We start from the raw sequence: 23,922 nt of genomic DNA on the forward strand, positions 1-23,922 counted from the left end.
ATAACTGAATATGACACGCCTTTAAGACGTATTTTTACTTTCATACCACGTGACCCGGCTGTCAAATATGGCCCCGTCCTTCTGGGTGTGAGAGGAGCGACAGCTGACAAAGGAAAGAAATCTGTCATATCGCTACATACCGTCGTCCAGATAACACTGCTCGTATGTGGTAGGTACGCGTGTCTTTGTCAGCCTGTGCTTTATTTCCGCGCTGTGCTCTGTAACGTTTAGCTCCCTCGGTAGACTCAGCTGTATTTTGCCGTTAGCTTGATGTTGTCCGAGGCTGCAGCATCCCCGGTTTGCAGAGGGGACTAGTTTCTCACTTTGGTGCGGCCCGACTGGGCTTTATTAGCACAATGGATGTAACAAACGACTGGAGAAATTTTATTTTATTTATTTTATTTTCGCCGTATCTGTCAGATGTGATGACCATGTGTTAACGCAGCTGATTCAGCCCAGCACAAAGTGTGTGTCACCCCCACAGGAAACAAAAGGCTACAGCTGGTTTAGAAAGAGCATGTATTCCTTAGAGTCTCCTTCACATGGTCAGATAGTGTGTGTGGATTTCACATTGACCAGGGGAATGTTCAGTGTGGCATAGTTCATGGGAGAGAGCAGATAAAGCATGACCAAGGTTCACTACTGGAATAAGCTAAAATGACTCATGGACTGAAATACAGTACATCTGGTCTCACAGTGAGTGGATTCTGTAAAGTCAGAATTGCTTAAATAAATGTTCATACATATTTTCCTTATTCTGTTTTATGCTGACTGACATTCCTCTCTTGACTCGAAACCTGATATAATTTCTGCCGTTTTTTTCCAGACATCCTCAGCAAGTGAAGAGTGCTGCCAAATGATGAAGTGTCCCAGAGAGAGGAACTGACAGGAGAAGGCCTTCATTGTTGCAGACCATCTGTTCAGATCAGCCGTCCTCCCTCCTTGCAAGCCCTCCACCCCGCAGCCATGCAGATCAACCCAGTGCTCGTGGAGTCCACCATAGTTTTGGCCGTGGTGCTGTGCGTCCACATGGCGGTCTGGAACCAGCACTCTTGGTGCAGCATAGCCCTTGTCATCCAGGCTTTCTACGTACAGCACAAATGGGACCGTCTGCTCAGGTCAGGGGGTGCCGTGTTCCAGTTTCGTCCTGCAGCCAACAGCGGCATTGTCCCAGCCTCCATGGTGATGCCCTTGCTCGGTCTGGCACTGAGAGAAAAGTGCTCTGCCTCAGGGAATGTCTACTTTGAGCGCTTCTCCATGGTTATCACCATCACAGGCATGATGCTGGCTCTGTTTCTCTCTCTGATTGCACTCGGCATCACGAGACCAGTGCCTACAAACACTTGTGTGATCGCAGGCATGGCCGGCAGCGCAATTCTCTACACGACAAAACAGACGTTGACAGTGTCTGAGGTCATCGAGGTCTTGGAGGTACTTTTGATCTTCGTCTATCTCAGCCTGATTGTGCTTTATCTGCTGCCACGCTGCTTCACACCTGGAGAGGCGCTTCTCATCGTTGGCGGAATCAGTTTCATTGTCAACCAGCTCATCAAGCGCTCCCTGAACCTGGCAGAGGTCAAAGGTGATCCAGTGAACTATTTCCTGCCGGTGGTAGTGGTGGGCTCACTGTTGCTGGGTGTTTTCTTTGCCCTGCTCTTCTGTTTCATGGAGTCAGAGACCTGGGTGTCGTCGCTTTTCTTTCACATGATGACAGCCGTTCTGGGCCTGGGAATCCTCATGCCGTGGCTCTCCCTGTTCATCGGCCGGCACCCCATTATGTGGTTGCTGGACTTTCTCACGTTAAATGACAGAAGACTCTGTCTGTTGGGGTACTGGGTGTTTCTGGCTGTCACGGCCACCTGTGTTGTGTTACACCAGAACTACCAGCGCCAGTCAGGGTCCAAGAAGCACCAGGCCTCCACTGTTGTCAGGAAGTACTTCCATCTGATTGTAGTGGCCACGTATGTTCCAGGGCTGATATATGACAGACAGCTGCTTCACGTGGCATCTGTGGGTTGCTTGGCGGTTTTCTTGTTCCTGGAGTACGTGCGTTACTTTAGGATCAGGCCGTTGGGTCAGCTGCTCAGGCAGTTGCTCACCCTGTTCCTGGATGAGCGGGACTCTGGGCCTCTCATCCTGACCCACATCTACCTGCTGCTGGGCATGTCTCTGCCCATATGGTTATTCCCTGGGCCCTGTGCCCCTAAGGGGATACTTCCTGGTGCGGGTGGCCTGGTGCCTTATGCGGGTGTGCTGGCCGTTGGAGTTGGAGACACTGTGGCGTCTGTGTTTGGCAGCACCATGGGGGAGATCCGTTGGCCTGGCACCAAGAAAACCATGGAGGGAACTGCAACATCTGTGTTCGCCCAGATCATCGCCGTGGCCATGTTTCTCATCTTCGATGGGAGCATCAATCTGAACTCCACCTACTCGTGGATTGTTGGCTCCATCACTCTGGTGGCCATGTTGGAGGCCTACACCTCTCAAATAGACAACCTCCTTCTCCCGCTCTACCTCTTCATCCTGCTGTTGCTCTGAATGGACAGATGGCCCAAACAAAAACAGACTCCTCCCCCTCTCAACCCCTTGTTGGAGGGGAAGGGGCAAGAATGGTGGATTTAGAAAAAAAAAAGAGAACGAAATACTAAAAAATATGATAATCTAAGTTATACAAGTCCCTTTAGGAATTAGTGGTCCTCTAGCACAAGAAAGAAATGGGGAAAAGCTGACAGCTTAATCAAGTCGGGTAATTGTTAAGTCAGCGAACCAATGTGGCACTAAAAAAAAAAGTGCTCCTCACTGTATTTGGCAGCAGACATGATGTTAGCATGATATTAGAGTCTGCTGTCTTCAGATCACAAGTCATTTCAGTATCAGTAGCTTTGAGGAATGAAACGATCATTTCAGACTAAGTTACGAGGAAATGTGAAGAAAAGTTGCTAAATATTCTTTGAGCTAAGTGACAGCGGTGGTGTATGGTATGTATGGTTTTTCTTTGTGTGTCATCGTCCTGACCCTGAGGTACTCAACAATTACAACTTGTGAATTATGCAACAGGAAATTCAGTTCAGTGAAATGGACAGACGTCCTTTACACGTGTATTGGATTCTGGACGTTACAGATGCTGCTAAAAGGCACATTGTGATCATCAAAGAGGAGGTTTCCCTATCTTGTCCCTTTCTTGCAAATGAATACATGCCTTTGCCTTTGAAGAACATTATTTAAAGTTAGCTTGTTGATATGTCTTTTTCTTAATCAACCTTTTTCATTATTAGAATATTATTTTTGCCTCCCTGATGGCAATATGACGAACTTACTGCTGAAAATATTTGCCTTAAGAAGTATATTTTCTATCACACATTACCTACTATTGTAGATGCTGTAGATCAAAGCATGGCAGCCCCTCTCAACTCTTCTTTAAAAGGGCTGGTTTATACTTCGACATGGCAGAAACTCACTATGCTCCTGCATGACACTAATGTGAAATCCAGTACTGTAACATGTACGCAGGTATACTACAGTATATTTCTGTTTGGTAAATTTACTTTGCTTAATATTTCTGTGGTTTGTCGGGACCCTGTAAAGGTAAACTTAATATATATGTACATTTCCTTGTGATGCTGAGCCTTCATACACCGCATATTTTTGGAATCTGTAGAAATACTTTAGGCCAAACTGATGAACACAGGCCCTTCCTTTTTAGCAACTTTTTTTAGCACTACTTAATCCAAATGATCATGTAATATTTGCGTCATAGAATCGTCCTCAGATGTCATCAGGTTTGATATCATCACTCTGACACGAGGATGTTACAGTTCATAACCTGAAACTTGTTTTCAGAAGCAGTTAATTTATGTTCACTTGTAAAAAAAAATCTTTGGTGTTTTTTTTTTATGCTGTGATGTCAGTTTATTAGCATGATCCTACTAGTAATGTTGTTTTTGCCATCATCCTTACATTTTTAAAAATGTATTATTGCATGTTGAGCGCATCCGAGGAGAAAGATAAAATTAATACGCCTACAATTTTTAGTCCATTTGTTTAATACTCGTTTGAGGATTGAGAAGAGGAAGCTGTGTGGCTGACTGACTGATTGCACTTTGACAACATCAACATTAAGCCTTCTCTTTCTCAGTTTGATTTGAAAATTAACACAAGCAGTTTTTCATTTAAGTTGCGTCTTAAAATCAACATACTTGAAAATGGAAAGGCTTGCTGTTTGTCTGTAAAAATCTGCCATCTTGTTTTGACATAAATTTGAAAAAAAAAAAAAGACCTTCAACAAGAAAAATGCTGGTTGGTGACAATGCTGATGAGGAGACTGAATAAAGGTAAATCTAAATATCACTTGTATTGTTAAGTGTCCATGCAAAGTTGATTTAAAAGGTTAAAAATATTTACAAATCAGTTTCGCCATCTATTAAAAAATTGTCATTTAAAACATTGATACATTCTTTAAAAACGAGTTAGTCACCATTAATCCACTTTGGACTTTTCTGTTGAAGTAATTCTGGATCGAGTAAAACATCCTAGTCTACATATGGCTCAGAGAAACAGATGGTGTCATATAAGATAAAAAAAAACAAGCTGTGAGAAATTACAGCACATTTGTTATGGTTAAAACAGGTCATACGTGTTGGTCCTTCTTCAGGAAAGACAGGGCCTTGTGTCTTTCTGTGCAGCCAAGCACCAAAGATACTCTTCATTTAGTGTAGAGAGCTGGGAAAGGGAGCTCTTCAGTGGGCTGCAACCTTTAACATGACAGATGGGTTAAAGATTAGGTTAAATAATAGTCATGGGCTCATTTGAGCAGGTTTAGCTTGCTATAATCCAGCCATTGAAAGATCCCGTCCAAATGTGCTTTCAATGTAAATGATGGGGGACAAAAACGCAGTACTCGTAGTATTACTTTCACCTCTCAGGACTTAATTTAAGTTCTTTCCTGTATGTGCTGATTGTGACAGCCATCTGCTGGAAACACCTGAACAACCTACTGTGAATAACAGAAACACAAATCCACGCCAACTCTAACACGCTCTCACCAGTTGTCAGGGCTCCACCGAGTGTCCTGGGACTCCATCACGTGGAAGGTGTAGACATGGCGAGAGTCTTCTGAGGTGTTTTCAGCACTACGATGCACCACCTCCCCGTGGATCAGGACCACACCACCTGAACACGGAGAGGTTGATGGACAGGTTGGGAAGTGCAGCAGCTGACCCACTCTCACAACTTTTGAAATCAATGAATCCATCATTTGTTTTTCATTTATCATTTAGTCTATATAATGTTGGAAATACTGAGAAAAGCCCATCACAGTTTGTTTCATACGAACATTTATCAAGGATCCACATATTAAGTCTGCAATAATATAAAGTCTTTTGAGAAGCTAGAAACAACAATTGTTTGGCTTTTTTCTGAGTAGATTATTTACATGAATCTAATTGATCAGAATTACCTTTTTTAACTGGTGCGGGGATAAACTTCCCTTCATCATAGTCCTGTTCTCTTCCGATGAAGTCCGTCAGGGGAAAGGTGCCCTTTGGGGTACGCACCATACGGCGAGAAATACCACCTGAGAGACGGATATACCATAAAAATATGGACAGAAACTGATTTCAAACACCAAATCATACCAGATTATGGTTAAATAATTAAATAGTGGCTGCAGGAGTTTTGAACTGAACTGAGTCAGCACTGTACAAACCACAGAACAAGTTAAGTTATAATATTCTGAGAGCTTACTGTTACTGTGCGACCCCGGGATAAACCACAGGCAGCCATTGTTGACAGTGGCGTCCTCCAGGGCGACCCACAGACCCATAACTCTGCCCAGGGGCTCCGTGTACAGAAACGTGGCGTCTTGATGAGGTGTCACTGAGAAACAGACAAGAATCTCTTACATATTCATAATATCAGGATATCTATGGAAAATATGTTTTTGTATGAGTTCATATCAAGAAAGTTCTTCATTTTCATACCTTCCCCACCAATTCCTGGTTGCTGGAAAAGACAGAGAATGAAAAATGATACCTTATTTAAAAAAAAAAAAAAAAAGATACCTTATTATGCTACCAATGTAGCATACTCTAAAACTACATGACATTTTACAGGTAGAAAGACAGATAATACTTTACCTTAAAAATGTACATGCTTTGCAGTATCACTGGATTTACAAGACCCAGCTTTTTAGCTATGCCCTAAAAGAACAAAGTGTGATATGAGTGTTGGTTATTCTGTGACTTAATACATAATTTTCTGATATCGTTCAACAGTTCACTCACCTGAACTTTGGGTGAATGTGTAACCTTTTTGTATAATGGCTCAAAGGCATGTAGTGCTAAATCAAGGAAAACTGGGATTAGTTAGGGACTCTTGGAAAGCCCTGTGTAGATGTTGTCAGGAGAATTCAATCAGAAATCTTACCATGGCCAACTTTATTCAGCGACCGCTGTTTTGGTACAATGAATTCCCCTGCAAGCAAAGAAAGGCTTTACCCACCTCATCTGGCATTTCGACAGGCTAGAAATAATTTTAATAGAGCTCACCTTTGTCGTCAAAAACTCCTTTCTCAAAGAAAAAGCGGATCTTATCGCCGCTGGTGATGAAATAGTCAGCATTTCCCTGCAGGTCAAAAGGTTTACATCGGTCACCTGATCTGCCAGGGAATGATTACATTACAGAGGCAAGAGACACACTCCATGGACACTGACTACACTGTTGACATAAGAGTTTGCTATTAGCCTGAAAGGAAGGACACCTGGGGTCGAGGTAAACACGGTGAATCAGTGGAGAGGTAAAGTATCTACACTACAGACTATGTGAGTCAAAGCATGAAGGAGAAATACACAGACTTTCTGCATATGAAGAATATAAATTCTAACTTTACCTGCATCTTTAAGTGCAATGTGATGGAAAGCATGTGAAAGAAACACTGTTGAATAAACTGTGGACACTGGTAAAGGCTCATGCTGTGCAGCGCTGTTCATTTGGTCACCTGTGTTTTAAGCTGCTCATCATGATAGGTGGAGAAGGTGGTGCGGCAGTGCTCGGGGACGTCCATCCGGTCCACGATCTCTGCCATCCTCTGCCGCAGTTCGTCACACTCCTGAGAGGTCAGCAGCCCGTCCAGAACCACGTACCCATCCTCCATGTACTGTCATGAGGGAAGAAAGGACAAAATTCGCAGGGACAAAGAAGCATTGACTGAAGACTCAAGACTCAGCACCTTCCTTTTATGTCTGTTGTCAGTTTTTCCACACAAAGAGACAATTTGTTTTTCTCAAATTTTAGCCAAGTTGAGGGTTTTTTGATAGATGAATTGGAGAAAACGAGACCTTGGACTGAAAAACTGTTACCATTTTTTTCCAGATTTATAGACAAACCAGAAAATTGGTTTATAGGGAAAACAGTCAACAGATTAATCCATAATGAACTTAAACAAGTTGCAGCCCTGAAAAAGCTATTTTCAGTTCAGTTACATAATTTATTGCATTTAATGTTTTTTTTTTATGCTGTGAAGTACTTTGTGACATCTGATCTGTGACATCTCTTGAAAGGTGATATATAAATAAACTAACTTACTCGCTAATGTGAAAGAATCTGCTATGACTGCTTGCTTACTTACTACTGAGCACACTAATAGAGAAATGAGGCTGAAGTAAAGAACTAGTACTCTTAACTATCTTAGTTCCACATGAGAAATGTATCCTTAAAGGCAGATCTGTTGCTTTACACAGCAGAAAAAATAGGCGAATAACGGTGTGGGGCTTCCTCTAACAGACTTGTGACTGCTGCATGTTATGTAATGAGGCCGAAACGTGACTACGTGCAAACTACGAGAATATAACCAATAAATAAAGCATTGCAGGAATGTGATACACTTACACGAAAAAAAAAAGATTATACAGTTTTCAGAGTTTTCCAGACTTTGTTTGCCTCTTAGAATAAACAGAATAAATATTTCGTTAAGCATTTGCAGTTAGAGTAAAAGCACATTTAGTGCAGGGTACTGGTTTAGATGCAGCTCTGGCTTCGTTTTTTAAACAGACTGTATGTCGCTCACCTTCTGCACATCACGATCTGTCATGAAGTCCATGGTGCTCAGCTCGGAGAGGCGCAGCTCGCGGGACAGACACTCTGCGCGTAACGCGTCTCATCCGGTTAAACTCCAGTCTGCAGGCACTGATTTCCGACCACGTGACACGTCTAAATCAATTAAAATGTAACCGCTCATTGGCCCTAATAGGATTTTGGACTTTAACTCTTTCGTCGCAACACAGAAAGCCCACGTTTGCGCTTCACGGTCGTGCAGTGGTAGCCCGGAATGGCCTCTAGGTGTCGCTCATGTCGCTGCTGTGAAATGGAAACAAACACAAATGACTTACAGCACCATCTTGTGGCCGTTCTGTGTGGCTGCTCAAACCAGTGGAACATGAACAAGTACATTTATTTAAGTATTTATTTAAGTGCTGCTCCTCCATATATATTTGACATCTTGAGTCACTTCACAGACGATCATGTTACAAACAAAACACACAATGGGTTTTTCAAATGTGATGCACTGTTATAGATTTGATTACCCAGCAGAAAATAGCTAAAATTACTTCCAGCTTGACCAACAGTCAAATGCTGCAGCAGTTCTGCTTTTCTTATTTGTAACACTGACAATAACCTGTGTAACCTACGATCCTGCGCAACCGGTTAATGAGTTATCATCCTCTCAGTCAGTGAGGGCACACAGGCTGGTGAAAAGGTGAAACAGCTGAGGAAATAATTTGCCATCATTTATATACCCTGACTGTTCCTGGGGAGGAGCAATGGAGCATTAGCGTAACCAATATTCCCCTGGAGAAAGAAATAATGTTTAATAACTTGAGATGATGCAGCAGGAAATGCACTTTTGTAATTAATTAACATTAACACGACTGCATTTAATTTAGTTGAGTGAGCCCCGGAGTATTGGTACTGTGCATGCTGGCTCGCTGCATGCTGCGGTGATTTAACTGTGGCACCTAATACCACTGAGCCATGGCTAATGATATTAATTACACCTTTGTGTTTTTCTGCCAAGACAAGTCAAAATGTCAACAGTGGAAAAAAAATTCTATTAGCCTACTTCTTAAGTGTTTTAAAAACCGCTTCTCAGCAAAACCCCCAGCAGAGCTCAGGACTGTCCCCTGAAAGAAGATTAATCCACCACAAGGAGATGAATTAACATATTCTTTACAACAGGGTTTAGTGTTAAGTGTTTATTTTATCAGAATGGTGTCAGAATGGTACAAAAGTAGGGTCTGAACATTAGGAAATAAAAGTTCAGCTGTTCATTGATACAGACGTCCCGCTTAAAAAGCCAGTGTTCAATCCACTTGGCAACAATTAATTGATAAAGGCTTTGTCACGTGTGATACAGACAGTGCTGAACAAAACAAGTCTGTCCATCCAGCTTACAAGCTTATGCTCAGCAGTGACTGTTGCTAGGGGTTAAGTGGTCGGCTCTCAGTATGGCTATAATGCACACAAGTTCAGCATCAACAAACTCATGCTGCAAAGTGAAATGGATATGAAACCCCAAAAAGGGAAGCAACGAAATGTTTTTCATATATCCCTGATGTACAGGCATCAGAATACAGATGAATTTATCGTACATAGTAAATACAATCATGTATTTAAAAAACATTTTATACATAGGTAGAGATTAGATGTCAATGCAACGCAATCATGGCAGTTTTTTCTTTTTTTTTTGAATAATGCAATTTCTTTTTTTTTGTGTGTGTGTTCAAGTTAAATGGTACATGACCGTCCAAAAATGTACACTCCTCAGAAATATTACAGATATTAACAGATAATGATGTGTACTGTTACACACAATGCCCACACTGGAAGGTGAGCTCACCTCCGTTTACAGTAATGTTAGATTGTCAAAAGTTGTTTCTGTTTCAGTTGTGAAAAGTCTTGTCTTGTTGTTGGGGACAGGAGCTGCGTCCACAGAAATCAGCAACTCACTGTCCGACCTCTGCAAAACCCTCTGCAGATCCACATGAGTTAATTCCGCATACGAATAAACTGCTCGATCAGGCTGCTTCACGCAAACTACACTACTTAAGGCATACATGACATACAAATAGAAATTTAGATATTTCATACTTTAACATAAATGCGAGAGAGAACACAAAAGTAAAAACAAAACCTATTTTAGCACGTTTGCACACAATGAAAAAAAAAGTTTTAAATGTGTTGATTGAGGCTATTAAATGTGTTTAGATGCGACATGATACTTATTAAAGTGCTAGAGATTTCTTATAACCAAGGGGGCATTTTATTAGTCACTACAACTTCCTCCTTTCGGTGCCCTGCAAATGGCTGACCTCATCTCAGACCTTCACACTAATTCGCTGACGCTGACGTACAGGAAAGGGAGTGGGGCCACAGGTTAAAAGTGCTCATCTCGTGACTCAGAGGGAAGTGACTGTTAGGGACTGTATACGGCTGTAGTCATAGCTCCAGAGATCAACAAAAACGGCCGAGGCAATTCCCGGTCAAAATATTTGTGGATACAAATCCAAACGTCAGCAGGAAAAAAAAAAAAAAAATGCAACTGAGAAACATTTGGGTGACTACAGATGTGTTGTGATGCTGATGCAGACTGACCACAAAATAAAGCTGAAATGGAAAAGGGCCTGATATATGAATATGTCCACATGTATATGGAAATTTTGGCAAATCCGACTATTCTGATAAGGTGTGAATATGCTCCCAGTGATGCCCCTGAGAAAGATTTCTATGGCATGATTGAGCTCACCTGCTCCGCCAAGAATGAATTTAGGGTTAGATACAGGTCAGAACTTCTCCTTAACAAGCATAAGGATGAAAATATACTTAACTGTGACTATCTAAACTCTGTTAACACAACCAGCAGGTCAGAGCCAGAAGACACTTTAAACAAGCACTGATGTGCATTGTCTAGATGTCCTAATTTGACACTCTGTGGTGCACTGCAGGAGGGAGATTTTTGGTGTCAGCAGCACTGCACTGCACTGCACCACTACAATGAGCCATGTTACTGTACTATAAGGTATATATATATTTGCAGCTTTGTGTGCTAGTGCCTCAGGTACTTCATTATTTGGCTTTTACTCTTACTTGGTACCACAAAAATTAGAGCAGAGCAGATTTATCAAAGTGGACATGACGTTTGACAAACAGTTATGTTTTTACACATGCAGGAAAAGGTCCGGTTTCTTTTGAAATACTCTCTGAATTACTCACCTTTACTCTCTCGTATGTTTTTTTGCGTTGAACTTCTCTCTGTGACCTTTGCATCCAACTGGTTTCTAGTCAACACATCCAAGACAACAGGACTGCATTTTAAGACTGTGGGGGTGGGGGGGGGGGCACTTTACTAGTGACCCCCAGAAGGGCATTTGGATTTAACCAAGGCCTCAGTGAAACAAAATTCACTGTGAACAAAGGTGCAGTTGTATTATTGCGCTGAAACTCTTAAATAGCTAAAGTGAAAAAAACAAAAAAACAAACAAAAAAAAACAGCTGGTAACAATAAGACCACATACAGTATGATGGATATGTATGAAACAAAGATGTTAAACATTTCACCTATACGTTTTACAGCACATGAAAAAAAAAAAAGAGTCATGAACGTGATGTTTGTGATCATTAGCAGGGCATACAGCTTGTAAAAGGTAAGGCCATATTAGCAACAAGAGATGCCTGGCTGGAGTAAACATATCTGGTATACTCCAAATGATGCTATTAAATCCAAGGTCTTAACAAGAAAAGTGTTTCAAGCAGACAAAGCACTGCTGCACTAATCTGGACCATGCATGTGGAAATCACATATTCTGCATACTCTCTGCGAATAAATGTTTCCCTTGTGTAGGTCGGTCAAAACCAGTTTCCTTCCCTCTGTAATTTCCTGTTTGTCCTCATTTTGCTCTTGGATGGATAAACAAAGTGCTGACAAATGTCCAGGAATAAACTGAGCATGATAAATATAAGGGCTAGCGTACAAACAGCTGGGCACTTGAGTCACCAACATCAACACTTCTCTTTTTGAGACTGGCAGTACCTGGCAGCTAGTTAAGACTCTCCTGTCCCACATCTGCAGTTCATCCACTTGGAGGTGCCATATAAGCAATAATCATCTAAGGTCTGAGAATAAAAAGTACCTTGATTCTTGTCCCTTTTACTGGTCTATATCATCTAGAAGTTGTATGATTAGCAGTGTGCAAGCTTGCATATGATTTTATTTGATAAATACAAAAGGAATCAACTGTGAGTTTTCTCAATGTCTGTGTCTCTGTAGCCTTGATACAGGGACAGCAAACTTCATGTGAGCGGGGAGGGGGGGGGGGGGGGGGGCATGTTGCATTACAATCAAGACAGTGAAGCAACATATCTTAGCCTTAAATTGAACAAAGGTCACTTAAGATCTTTGAGTACATGTATATGTTCCATAGTAGGCATTCAGTCACTCACTGAATTTTCCTCACATATTACTTGAACGTTAAACCAATCACACTGCAGCACCAAATTATGTATCGTGGAGTCAAAATAAATTCTTGACTTTGTTTCTAAAGGCTCGAAAAAAGCTTTGATAAATGGCCCATCACACACATCTTAATAAGACACATCAGTAATGTATGTGATGTTCAGTCATGCAAAATAAAGTAAAGCTTGCTTCACATGCCTGAATAAGACATGATGTTTCGTGAAGAAAAATAAAGAGTCCAAGAAGAATGGTGCACTTCTCCACCATAGCTCCACCCACACAGCTAACAAACAGCCTGCCTACAGGCCAACATTATAAATTAATGACTGCAGGTTATTTAGACATTATACTGTAGAGTTTGTTCCCATTTTTGACAGCTGAATATTTGACAGCTTTTCTTTGATGTTCTTTTATTAGTCTTCTAAGTTAAGGCCTAAGCTGTGAGATCACCTGCGGGATGATCCGCTGATCTTCATCACAGAGTCATTTTGTTCGAATAAAAAAAAAGATGCCTCCAAGCATGTTGAGCCAAGATACAGCCTGAAGAAAACAAAAGGGCCAAACCGTCACGCCTCAACAAACTGGCTGTCAGTTGCACTGTAATTTTTTTCTTCTAACATCTGCCAGTATCCAGAGTCACACTTCACTGCGACTGCAAATGTAATTGTAAAAATTTCAAAAAGCAAAATTTCGAGTCTCAAGGCCAGAGGAATGTCAGGCAAACACTGCTTTGTGCATGTTCAATTTGTGCATGTATCCCACAGCCAGCAAAGAAGTGATAGTGGGCATGTTTAGCTCACTGGCAAGGCTGAATCGTGCAAAGTTATTTTCTGTGTTTTGCCTCTTTCCAATAAGCAGATTTGCTTTAGACAGGTCCTACTGTGGCATGCATATTTGACGTCACCTGCTTGCATCCTCGCAGCTTGATATTTAGAATGAAATTACAGAAAAGCCACATTACTAAACCAACTTTCATCACCGCGGTTGGTTATGAGGTTTTCCCTTGACGACCACGAAGCGAGTGATTGCCAAAAAGACATCCTTGGACGTCATGAAATTTGACATCCATGCTTTTGTAGATCCTGTCAGGGAAGCCTCATCACTTTTCTGAGCCCACATGGCCCAACAGTGCTGCAAACCTCTCAAGGTTCGCCTCACCTTATAAACAAAATCACTGCTTGTTTGTTTCTCAAATCAAAACTTCTCTCTTTTTGCAGCTCACCACTGAGATTTGGCTCAGGCTTGCTCCTTATCAGCCCTCCAAAGCTGCTCTTTGACTTCTGAAGGCAGCGTGTTGAACAGGTCCTCCTCCACCACCAGACCGCTCCTCTTCAACAGCCGACACTCGCCGAGCTCCACCGGGAGGCACTCCAGACGGTTCCCTCTCAGCTCCAGCTGGGTCAGCCCAGTGAGTTCTCCGAAGCGTGATGGCAGGGTCTGCAGGCAGTTGTTTCCCAGATTCAGTGTACGAAGCTTCTTGCACTGGAAAAGCTCCGGGGGCAAAGTCTCGATCTGAAGCAGAGAGGACAAGCGGCAGAATAATGAGGGGTATAAGTTACCAGTGAACAGAAGGGCTGAGCTGTTCAATTTTTAATCCATATGCCATGGCCAGACGAGGCAGGGATCTGAGATGTGAGCAAAGGGCATTAAGAAAAAGAGGCAGCTGTTTCCACTATAGTGAGCGAAGAATGGTTCGTTTATAGATCCTGTTCATTTCAGATGTTACCCAATTAAAAAAAAAAAACCATAACACAAGCCAGACCTCAACACAGGAAACGAATCAGGATAAGATTAAAGGGCACTCAAAAGTTGCTGTCAGGCTTTAAAGGGTAAAGTGTCATAACATATTTAAGATACTGGAAGAAGTAAACACAGACAAAATGGCTTCTAAGGCATTGGCGAATAATTTAAAACCAACAACCAGCCATGAACTCCTTAAGTGTGTATTATTCATTAACGTCCACAGAAATCACATATACACAATATTCACAATCACATAACTAATTTGGATTGATAATGTGCTAACAGTGTAAAGAGGATGCAGGCAAGAGAGGCCTTAAAAACACAAGAGACCCCAGAAGGGTCCCATTTAATGGAGCTATTTTTGGCTGCACACAAACCAGCTGGAACCTATTTCCAGTGTGCAACCACACAAACAAACACAATAAAATGGCAGTAATAGTAGCCTTTACTGAAAACGCATGATCCAGTGTGCATGCTTTAGAGTGAAAAACAGCACCTTCCGGACAATTCCGTTTTTCTATATTCTCACAGTGAACGAACTGCATCTCACTGAATGAAATTTCTACACTGCGAATCAAATACACAGCATTTTGTTAAGACTGGAATGATCGACTAAACACCACAAACCAAATGGACCAACCCAGCTTCCTAATGGTTTCTACTGGTTGGCTTGAAAGAAGAAAAGAATATAGCCTTGTAGTAAAAACTTGTACTTCATTCCACACAGGAGGACTTCTGTCTAACATGTTAGCAGCGAGCATAATTAGACTGGTGTGCACAGAAGAGGACTGCGTTTACAACATGCCACTAATTCTGGTCTTCATTTATTCCAGTCACTGGAACGCAGATAAACAGACCAAGATCATATCAGTGTTTCCGACCTTTTTGTCACCCGAACTAAAATGTTTTCTCCACATGAAATGAAGCAAAAATCTAAATTTCTAAACTTCAAAGGGCAAATTTAAAACTGGGAAATATACAATACTTTATCAGTCAGTCATGTGGTTACCTTTGAAGCCATAATTTCCAACCTAACCATGAACATCTCAGCATTTATAAGCTGACCTTTGTAAATACCTTATCTATACATATATACCTCTGAGCTAATCTTATTTACACATGATAGAGAGACAGAAGGGTGGAGACGGGAAAGTAAGGAAATGAGTCAAACTTTCATTAAAATGAAAACATGCAGTGAACAAATTTAATGGACCAGAATGTAGGTTTTAGTGGCATCTAACTGTGAGGTTGCACACTGCAACCAACCGAATACCCCTCCCTTTCTAAACTTGTAGGAGATCCTCTGATGGCCACAAAGGCCTCGTCTATAGCCATGAAAACACAACAATTTTTAGTTTTAGGTGATAGTACACTGATGAAAACTAAATTAATAACGAAATTAATATTACAAGTACAATAGATTCCCTCTAAATCCTACACACTGGTCCTTTAAAGGTAATTTTTTTTTATCCTCACCCTGTTTGCAGTCACAGCAAAGTACTGCAGGTTCTGGAGGAAGCCTACATCAGCGTGGATGCTGGTCAGATTGTTGTGACTCAGGTCTAGGAAGCGCAGCTTGCGACAGAAGAACAGCTGGCTGGGGATTTTCTCAATCTTGTTCCTGTTCAGATACAGCCTCTCCAGGTTGGTCAGTGTGCCGATCTGAATGGGGATGTAGGCGATCTGGTTGTACCACAGCTTCAGGCACACAAGCCGGTGCAGGTGCTGGAAGCTGATGATCTCCTCTATTGTCTTCAGATTGTTGTCCTTCAGGTCAATCTCCTGCAGATTGTGCAAACTAAAGATGGAGTGAGGAATGCGTTCGAGATCGCAGCGGACAAGCTCGAGCTCCGTCAGGTTGACCATTTTCTTCAGGCTGTTGAGCACCATCAGCTTGGTACCCTCGTTATTGATGGAGAGCTTCTGGAGGTGCACGCCCACATCTGTCACCACCTGCGGCAGCTTGGTCAAGTTGCTTTTCAGACGCAGCACTTTGAGCCTCTTGAGCTCTCTGAGCCCATCAATGACGATGTAACGATTGTTCTCGGCACTCAGGTTCCCGGTTAGGTGCAGCTCGCTGAGGTTCTTCAGGCTGTAGATCCACAGAGGGATCTCCTTGATGTCAGTGAACTTGATGTGGAGAGACTTCAGGTTTTCCCTCAGGAAAGCCAGAGCTGGAGCTTCAATTTTAGCTGGCGTGTGATAGAGCCACATCTCTCTCAGGTTGGAAAGCTGGGCGATGATTGGTGGGATTGTTACGTCGGGGATAAGCTCCAGCTTGAGCACTTCGAGCTCTAACAGATCAAATACTGTGTCTGGGATCCCGCTGAGCATGAACAGATGCAGCTCCAGCTTATCCTGGGAGTTCTTGGTGATGCGCTGCCTCAGCTTCTCCAATGTCCACTCATTGTTCAGGTTCAGCTGCCTCAGCTTGTTCTCGCTCACCTCTGACAGAAAAACAGCAAAGCGCTTGGAGTAGAGAGGGTCGTACTGGTCTATCATGTGCAGCATGAAGGCAAAGTCGTTTTTCACGTCAGGGATGTCACTGTAGCTGCTCTCCTCCCGGATTGATTCGAAGGAGTATCTTTTGAGGGAGCGGCTGAGCATCCAACACAGGGTGTACATGCAGATAAGACCATAAACCACCACCAGGCTAATGTAGAAACAGGCCAAAATCTTAAAAAGTGTTGCTAACGGATGGGCACAAGAGAACGTGCTGTACCCTGTTAGCTTCTGTAGGTTCACCGCACACACTACACTGAACCTGATGTAGTGTACATAGTAGGCTGTGTAGCTAATTATAAGTATAAACTTGATTACTTTGATGATGGTCTGACGTATGTAAAGACGGTAGACTATGTCGCCCTCCTCTACATGGATCCTGAACTTCTTCACCTTCTCGAAAAGGGCCTTGGCCTGCTCCCCTTCTTTTTTATCTAAAACCCCAGTTTCGGAGCGATCTACAATCCCTTGTTCGATTCTGGACTTTGTTCGCTGAAGCATGGGCACGCTGGCCTCAACATCCTCGCTCACAGATGAGGCCTTCTTGTCCATCGAACCGTTCATTTTGCCGAGAGGTTTGGGATCGCTCTCCTCCACCACGGTCTCAGACAAAGCCCTTGTTGTCCACGGGGAGTCAAAGCACTTGAGGAGGATGGAAACAAAGTGCTCCAGTTTAGAGCTTGTGCGGGGAAACTTGAACCAGAAGTTGCTGCAGGCCAGGAAGATGAGGGTATGGAGTAGCACCAGATAGGGGAAATATTTGGCAAACCAGTGTAGCTCGTTCTCGTAGCAGACAGCATCGACATAATTATACTGATGACGGTCAAGGTCATACTGAATGCCTTTGGGTTCCAGTGCATAGGGTGTGGTCACGTTTGAGACTGGCATAGTCTCGCATGACTTGTTGACCACCCACTTGCAAGGCAGGCAGATCATCTTGTCCTGTGTGACCTGCAGCGTACCACCGAACACCGCAATCATCAGCATGACGATTGAGATGTAGTCGGTGAACACGTCCCACCATGGCTTCAGGATACGGTACGCTGGCTGGGTGTCAGCAAAGTACCGGAGCTCGGTGATGGGAATCATGATGGTTTATCTAAAAAAAAAAAAAACACACACAGAAAACAAGGAATTAGTTAGTGACATGTCAAGTTTAAAACATAATGGACTATTTTGGAAATCTTGATGTGGGTTTGTGGTAAAATCTTAGTATATCAAAATGTTATATTGGAGCATGAGGGACGCTTAGTTTAACCTCCTGTTGAGTCCTGAGTCCAGAGCTGCATACTTAACGCCAATAAACAGCAGTTTTCACAACATCCTGCACATCCTTTTTAAAAATGTACACAATCTCAAGACACACAGCACGCTTGTTCACACACGTCCCAGTTTCTCCATCTGTCCTCGTGTGCTTTGGTTTTTCTGCATGAACATGTTCACAGTGTGTTGAAGTTGTAACAGTGCCTCCTTCAAGTTAATGGTTAAGTATTAATTCTTAGAAGCTGGGACAGATCACACTTCTCAAAACAAGACATGAGTGAATAATGCTACTTCCCTGATGATCCTGATTTTTGTCAAACGGGTTGTTTCCGCTACTTACAGAGTAAATTATACTTAAATCAAGTCAAGAACTTGGACTTGAAAACTCCTTCAGCAAAATGGAAGCAAAACCAAGTGAGATTGGGCCTCTGACCACGTAACAAATAAACCTCAAAACCAAAAGACTCTCCCAGGCATCCATTTACACTTGACGGTTACAGCACAGTTGTGGTTTGACATCTGTCAAGCCACAACTGTGCTACTTCCTGACACAGTAAATGTGTGAGTAATGCAAGAAACGACTAAGCAGTTTTTCAAATCCGAGTTGTTGTTTCAAACCTTTTTGTTAAACCTGGACTAAGCTTTTTGTTGTATCCACAAGAGAATAATGAAATATTATGGTCTTGCTCTGTTTCCTCTTTGAACACAAAGCTGGGAGTAGTTGATTTAAAAAAAAAACCTCTCCAAAACTGTATCTCCCTGTCTGCTCAACTCTTACTTACAGGAAAATGTTGAAAGAGGATAGCTGGTCAAGTGGTCACAAAAAAAACATTGTTTTATCCAGTTCAAACCAGAATGGCAGCACAATCGCTGTGGGCCTCCTCTGTCAGGCCGCTGCTTTACCTCAACTCAGAGACTACAACACGCACAGACCCCAACAGCTGCCAAAGCACCTCTAAATGTGATAATTCACCTGGTATTAAAAACAACAATGAACAATCTTTGACACTGATACGGCTTCTATTCCACTGCACAGCAGAAGATTAATTACACACCCAAAACCTGAACAGTGCATTAAATATGTTTAGAGTGAAACTGTGACACATGCAAATCACTGTTTTACAGCACACATAAAACAACAGTCTGCTCACTTTCACTGTTTCCTGTTGCCAAACACAGATGCTAGAGAAACTTGAAGCAGTAGGCATGTTTCCCAATTCAAACTAAAGATAATGGCCTGTCACATGACTGCACTGATAAGGTCAAATAAACTGTAACTGTAAGATTCATGTTACATACCACTGAAAGTTTTTATAGAGCTTCTCTCTGGTCTATCCAGAACATTAGAAAAACAAAGATCCTGTAAACTCTGTCACTCTGATATCTTTAGTCCAAAAGAACATCCAAGTTTTGTTTCACATTATCCTGGAAAATAAACAAAACTGCTTATCTAGTCTATGAATCACACTGCACGTCTTCCCAAACCTCCCCTACAATTTCAGCTAATTTCCTCTGGTGAATCTAAGCCATCTGATCATTCTCACCACCACAAACAGTACCAAAGGAATATGGTGTCCTGATCGTAAACTTAAAATTGGATTAAAAAAAGAAAAAGGTCAAGACTGGATTAAGCAGCGACTCTTCTCTTGGGTTTCCTGTGTGCAGGAAACCAAGAGAAGGTACATTTCTTCTGAATTTGTTCCCTGAACAGAGCTGCTTTTGTGTAGGTGATTTTTGTTAAAGAGGCTCTGACACATGGACTGAGAGAGGTACAGGTGAACCTGGCTACCGTCAGGGCCAATATATTACAGAGCCAAGCACAATTTTCCTCAAGGACACTAGTGTCTCTCAACTGAAGTCAAACAGAAAAAGTAGAGCGAACAGAACATCCTGACTTGCATGTCTTTTTGCAGCATACTCTCAATCTACATCTCCCTCTGAAAAGATTGTTAAGGATTAACTGAATTATTGAAAACATACAGCATCAACAAATTGAATAAATAATCAGAGGTTCTGAATCCGACAGCTGATTGAGGCCTTTCATTTGAGGAGTGGTCACTTTCTCTTTGTGTTTGTGGATTTACTTTGGGTGCTAATGTTACCTCCATCTGTCCAAAGACCTTAGGTGAGGTTAGGGAAAAAAACACAACTGCCTGTTAGGTGTGAATGTGTTTTTCTGTCTGTGTGTCAGTCCCTGCCTGTGCACGCCACATCTTGCCCAATCCATGCTGGGAAAGGCTCCAGCACCCTTGAACTCCTTAATAGGATAAGTGGTTTAGAATATCGATGGATGTATAGATGGAAAGAATGCCAGCATTCCCATCATTTATAGAAGGCTTGAACTTTTATTAGATTCCATTAGACTGATATGAGCTTTTTTTTAATGTTTTGTACTTATGTCAGTATTCTCCCTCTAAGTACTTGATTACACCCAAAGGACCCTCCCAGTCCTTCCAACACATTTACTGACTGGATGGATTCCCCACCCATGATAGTGCACACACTGTGATTCAGCATGAATGGGTAACTTTCCACGGATGATATGTTTTTGGATTCATTCACTAGTTCTCATTTTCTGAAACCATTATTTCCAGTATGAAACCTATAGTTGTTTCTTTACATGTCTTCAACTAGAGGGAAAAATTTAACCAAGTGTCAGAAAATTATTTAATCGATAATTAAAATCAACTGTTAGTTGCAGCCACAGAGAAGTTAATGCTCTAGACAAAACAAAGGGATGCTAATAAGCAGCTTTTTCACTCCCAAAACAATTCTGATACCTCAACTCCAGGTATCTGCTGATACAGTGAGGTAACATGAGACCAGGGATTCTTGTGGTGCTAAAAGCTAAGTCAGTGGCACGCCACAAATTTATTGCTTGTGGGGGAGCTGTGAGACTGACCGTACACATGACGCAAACGCTCGTTTGGTAAGCTTTACTTTTTATTGGACCATACCAACTGGGACTGGGGAGGGGGTCATCTAGTTTGGGTATGGTTTGATGTAGTTTCTTTGTTGCTCAGTTTCCAGTCACCGTTCTGTTTCTAACAGTAATACTCACATAATTTATTCTTTAGTTTAATATTATAGGATTTGGGTATTTTCTAAGCATTTGTATTTTTTGGTCATACCTGTGATTGTTGTGAACATAGTTTGGTGATCCTCTACATATATATGAAGAGGGATCAGGGCACTGTTTTGCTGGAGTCTCTAACATCTATGATGTTGCATCCATCATGCCTGCTTGCTATTTCAAAAAACAAAAGACAGAGCTCTGGCAGCCTGTTTGGACTGATACTGGTCTTCGTTTCACCACTGTGTAAACCTCAGAACTGCTGACTGTCATCTCGTGGAAGGGTTATTCCACCAAAATGGTACATATCTCAAATAGTTAATCTTATAATGAAACTGACAACACAACCTATATTTAATGTGAACTGCTCACATCTAGCAGTTACTTGTTCTGATTAATGGGGTCAATATCCGCTTTGATACCGCTTTGACAGACTGAATCGGATCATCTCTAACAAGAGTCCCTTATGACTCGAAACACCTGACTATACGAATCTGGTCTTTTCTGTACAAATAGCTTTTACACAAATAAATATATTTAAGAGGTGAATATAGCATTCTGATTTTTATTAATCTACCTGTTGCTGGGTTAAGCAGGAGCAAATGCTGTGCATTTTAAAAGCTGTACTGTCGGTATAAAGGATTCAGGACCATATTCTCAGCAGCTGATAAGGGGATCACAAACACCCACAGATCCTTCCAAAACATCAGATTTTCCCTGTCCTTTGATAACAAAACCCTTCTTGATGGGCCGTCTGCAGGTAACAGGGTTATCACAGCCTCAGATCTCAGCCCATCTGCCCTATCCTGCCAATGGCAGACTTGAGACATTAAGAGGCTGGAGCAGTCAGGGCAGTCCTGACCAGGTTGAACTAGTTCTGGCTCACAAAAATCTACTTTTTGCCTTTTTGAAGACAGCACTGCCAATGTCACACGCACTCACACACACACACACACGTTCACATTGCACATTTGAAACAAGCCCCACTTAAAACCACTTAGTGTTGATGATATAATCTGACTAATGTGGCTGGCCTTAATGTGGCCAGTTATTAGGCCAATACTGCACAGTCAGATCCCCCTTACCACAAAACACTACAATAATGCTATAAAAGATCTTCAATAGATAAAATACAAATACCACACCAACCATATAAGTTCTTCCATACGTATTACAGTAACACTATAGCCTATTGCAATATTTGTTATGATAGAAACACAAATTCAGCATGAACTCAACAATATATTAGGGCTCCAAATAATGATTATTCTCATTATCAATTACTCTTCCTTATAATTCCCCCACAGACCAGTGTGACATCTTTAAATGACCAACAACCCAAACCCCAAAGATAATCAGTTTACTACCATGTGTGACAAAAGCATGAGATCTTCATATATGAGAAGCTAGACACAGCAAATCTGAGACAATTCTGCTCGAAAAATTGACTAAAAGGATTATTCGATTAATAAAATAGTTCATGATTAATCAACTATTCGTTCCAGCTCTACAACATACCACAAAAACCACTGTAATTCACAATGGAAATCCTGCAGCAAGACAGCCTGGCTTTATTTGTTTAAGGCCCAAACAGTTTGACACACAGCTCCACGGTTCATATCAAAATTCTGCATTTTAATCTACTGTTTACAGTCTTTGTGTTTTTGCCATAATACCAGAACACCTTGCTGGCCTTCGACTGTGGGATGAACTGATATTTCATTAGCTAAAATTAATCCAGGATTAAGAGTCTGACTGTAATGCAGACTGGTATAATAACATGTAATCTAACCCACACAGCGACCTTTTATTAACACGTCTTCTACACAACAACAGGCAGACGAGTAGCGACGGGAAGCGATGTCTCATACCGATGCCCAGTTAGCACGCTGCGGCAGCGAAATCTCCCTCTCTGAAACACGCAGCTAACTAGCTAGTTACACACATTTTAAAAAAAACAAGACGGGGACCCACCTGTGTTACTAAAGCCGGTGTCTCTCGCGTCCTCCGCGCACGGTTGACACATTTCTCTGACCTTTCTCGGCAGTTGGGGCTGCTCGGACACCGGGCCGGAGCCCCGTGCGACAGTGACGGAGGATAAAACCACACGAAAGCACGAGCCGAGTGGGTTCGTCGGCTCGCACGCACATAGCGGCTGCTGGCGGAAGTCCTGACACAAGGCCGATTTCAAAATAAAAGCAGATCAGCAACAGGAGAAACATCTACATCTTTAGCATTTTTTTTCTTCTTTCTTTTCTTTTGTGGGTAACGTGGAGGTTGAGACATGAAGAACTATCTTCAGTGGCAAGAACGAGGAGTCTTCAACAGATGGCATGGCCCCCACAGAGCCCTGATCTCAGCATAACGGAGTCGGTCTGGGCTTACATGAAGAGACAGAAAACACAGAGACAGCCTAAACCCACAGAAGAATTGTAGCACGTTCTCCGAGATACTTGTAACAATCTACCTGTTAACTGACAAATAAAAACTATTTGTGGCATTATTTTTGAAAGCATCCTCACTGTGCTTTTAGTGTATAAATGTTTTGCACGGTGCTGTTTATTTAAAGGCATTATTGTGTTTGAGTGGCACTATTTCAATTGTTTTTAAGCATTTTAATCTCTGGAACAAAATTATTTCACTGTTTGTGAAGCCAACACAAAGTGACTGTGTCAGTAAAAAAATGAAATGAAATGTAGCCAATGTTTTATTCCCTAGCTATGTACAGAGCATTTCAAGCTCTCGTCCTCTTCACCAAATGCATTGTGGCATGTGCTCAGCTTAATTTCAGAAATCATACACTCACTTCTGAAGAGATTCATTTCACAAAGTCTAC

The 23,922-nt window shown here is 42.0% G+C and overlaps 3 protein-coding genes across 3 annotated transcripts; 1 reads left to right on the forward strand and 2 right to left on the reverse strand.

Annotated features, from left to right (window-relative positions):
- The first annotated feature begins 55 nt into the window (after positions 1-55).
- On the forward strand, positions 56-2,741 carry dolk (dolichol kinase). Its single transcript, XM_041058213.1, has 2 exons — positions 56-169; positions 827-2,741. The coding sequence occupies exon 2, from the start codon at positions 967-969 to the stop codon at positions 2,536-2,538; it is 1,572 nt and encodes a 523-aa protein (XP_040914147.1). The 5' UTR covers positions 56-169; positions 827-966; the 3' UTR covers positions 2,539-2,741.
- Positions 2,742-4,025: 1,284 nt separating this feature from the next.
- On the reverse strand, positions 4,026-8,304 carry phyhd1 (phytanoyl-CoA dioxygenase domain containing 1). Its single transcript, XM_041058214.1, has 11 exons — positions 8,063-8,304; positions 6,995-7,153; positions 6,546-6,621; positions 6,424-6,471; positions 6,282-6,337; positions 6,135-6,197; positions 5,979-6,000; positions 5,743-5,874; positions 5,456-5,572; positions 5,043-5,169; positions 4,026-4,751 (listed from the first exon to the last, which is right to left on the reverse strand). Exons 1-11 carry the CDS (start codon positions 8,093-8,095, stop codon positions 4,703-4,705), a joined length of 882 nt encoding a protein of 293 aa, XP_040914148.1. The 5' UTR covers positions 8,096-8,304; the 3' UTR covers positions 4,026-4,702.
- Positions 8,305-11,373: 3,069 nt separating this feature from the next.
- On the reverse strand, positions 11,374-23,208 carry lrrc8aa (leucine rich repeat containing 8 VRAC subunit Aa). The gene is made up of 3 exons (XM_041058212.1): positions 23,061-23,208; positions 15,725-17,849; positions 11,374-14,017 (listed from the first exon to the last, which is right to left on the reverse strand). Exons 2-3 carry the CDS (start codon positions 17,837-17,839, stop codon positions 13,742-13,744), a joined length of 2,391 nt encoding a protein of 796 aa, XP_040914146.1. The 5' UTR covers positions 17,840-17,849; positions 23,061-23,208; the 3' UTR covers positions 11,374-13,741.
- Between the last annotated feature and the right edge of the window lie 714 nt (positions 23,209-23,922).

The sequence above is a fragment of the Toxotes jaculatrix genome, chromosome 16 (genome assembly GCF_017976425.1).
Source record: "Toxotes jaculatrix isolate fToxJac2 chromosome 16, fToxJac2.pri, whole genome shotgun sequence".
Lineage (NCBI taxonomy): Eukaryota > Metazoa > Chordata > Actinopteri > Toxotidae > Toxotes > Toxotes jaculatrix.

Coding starts and splice junctions, on each gene's coding strand:
- dolk (XM_041058213.1), top strand. CDS start 967: ATGCAGATCAACCCAGTGCTCGTGGAGTCCACCATAGTTTTGGCCGTG.
- phyhd1 (XM_041058214.1), bottom strand. CDS start 8,095: ATGGACTTCATGACAGATCGTGATGTGCAGAAG. Junction 7,154..8,062: donor CAGATCGTGATGTGCAGAAG/GTGAGCGACATA, acceptor CCCTCATGACAG/TACATGGAGGATGGGTACGT. Junction 6,622..6,994: donor ATGAGCAGCTTAAAACACAG/GTGACCAAATGA, acceptor TTTGACCTGCAG/GGAAATGCTGACTATTTCAT.
- lrrc8aa (XM_041058212.1), bottom strand. CDS start 17,839: ATGATTCCCATCACCGAGCTCCGGTACTTTGCTGACACCCAGCCAGCG. Junction 14,018..15,724: donor TTGCTGTGACTGCAAACAGG/GTGAGGATAAAA, acceptor TCTCTGCTTCAG/ATCGAGACTTTGCCCCCGGA.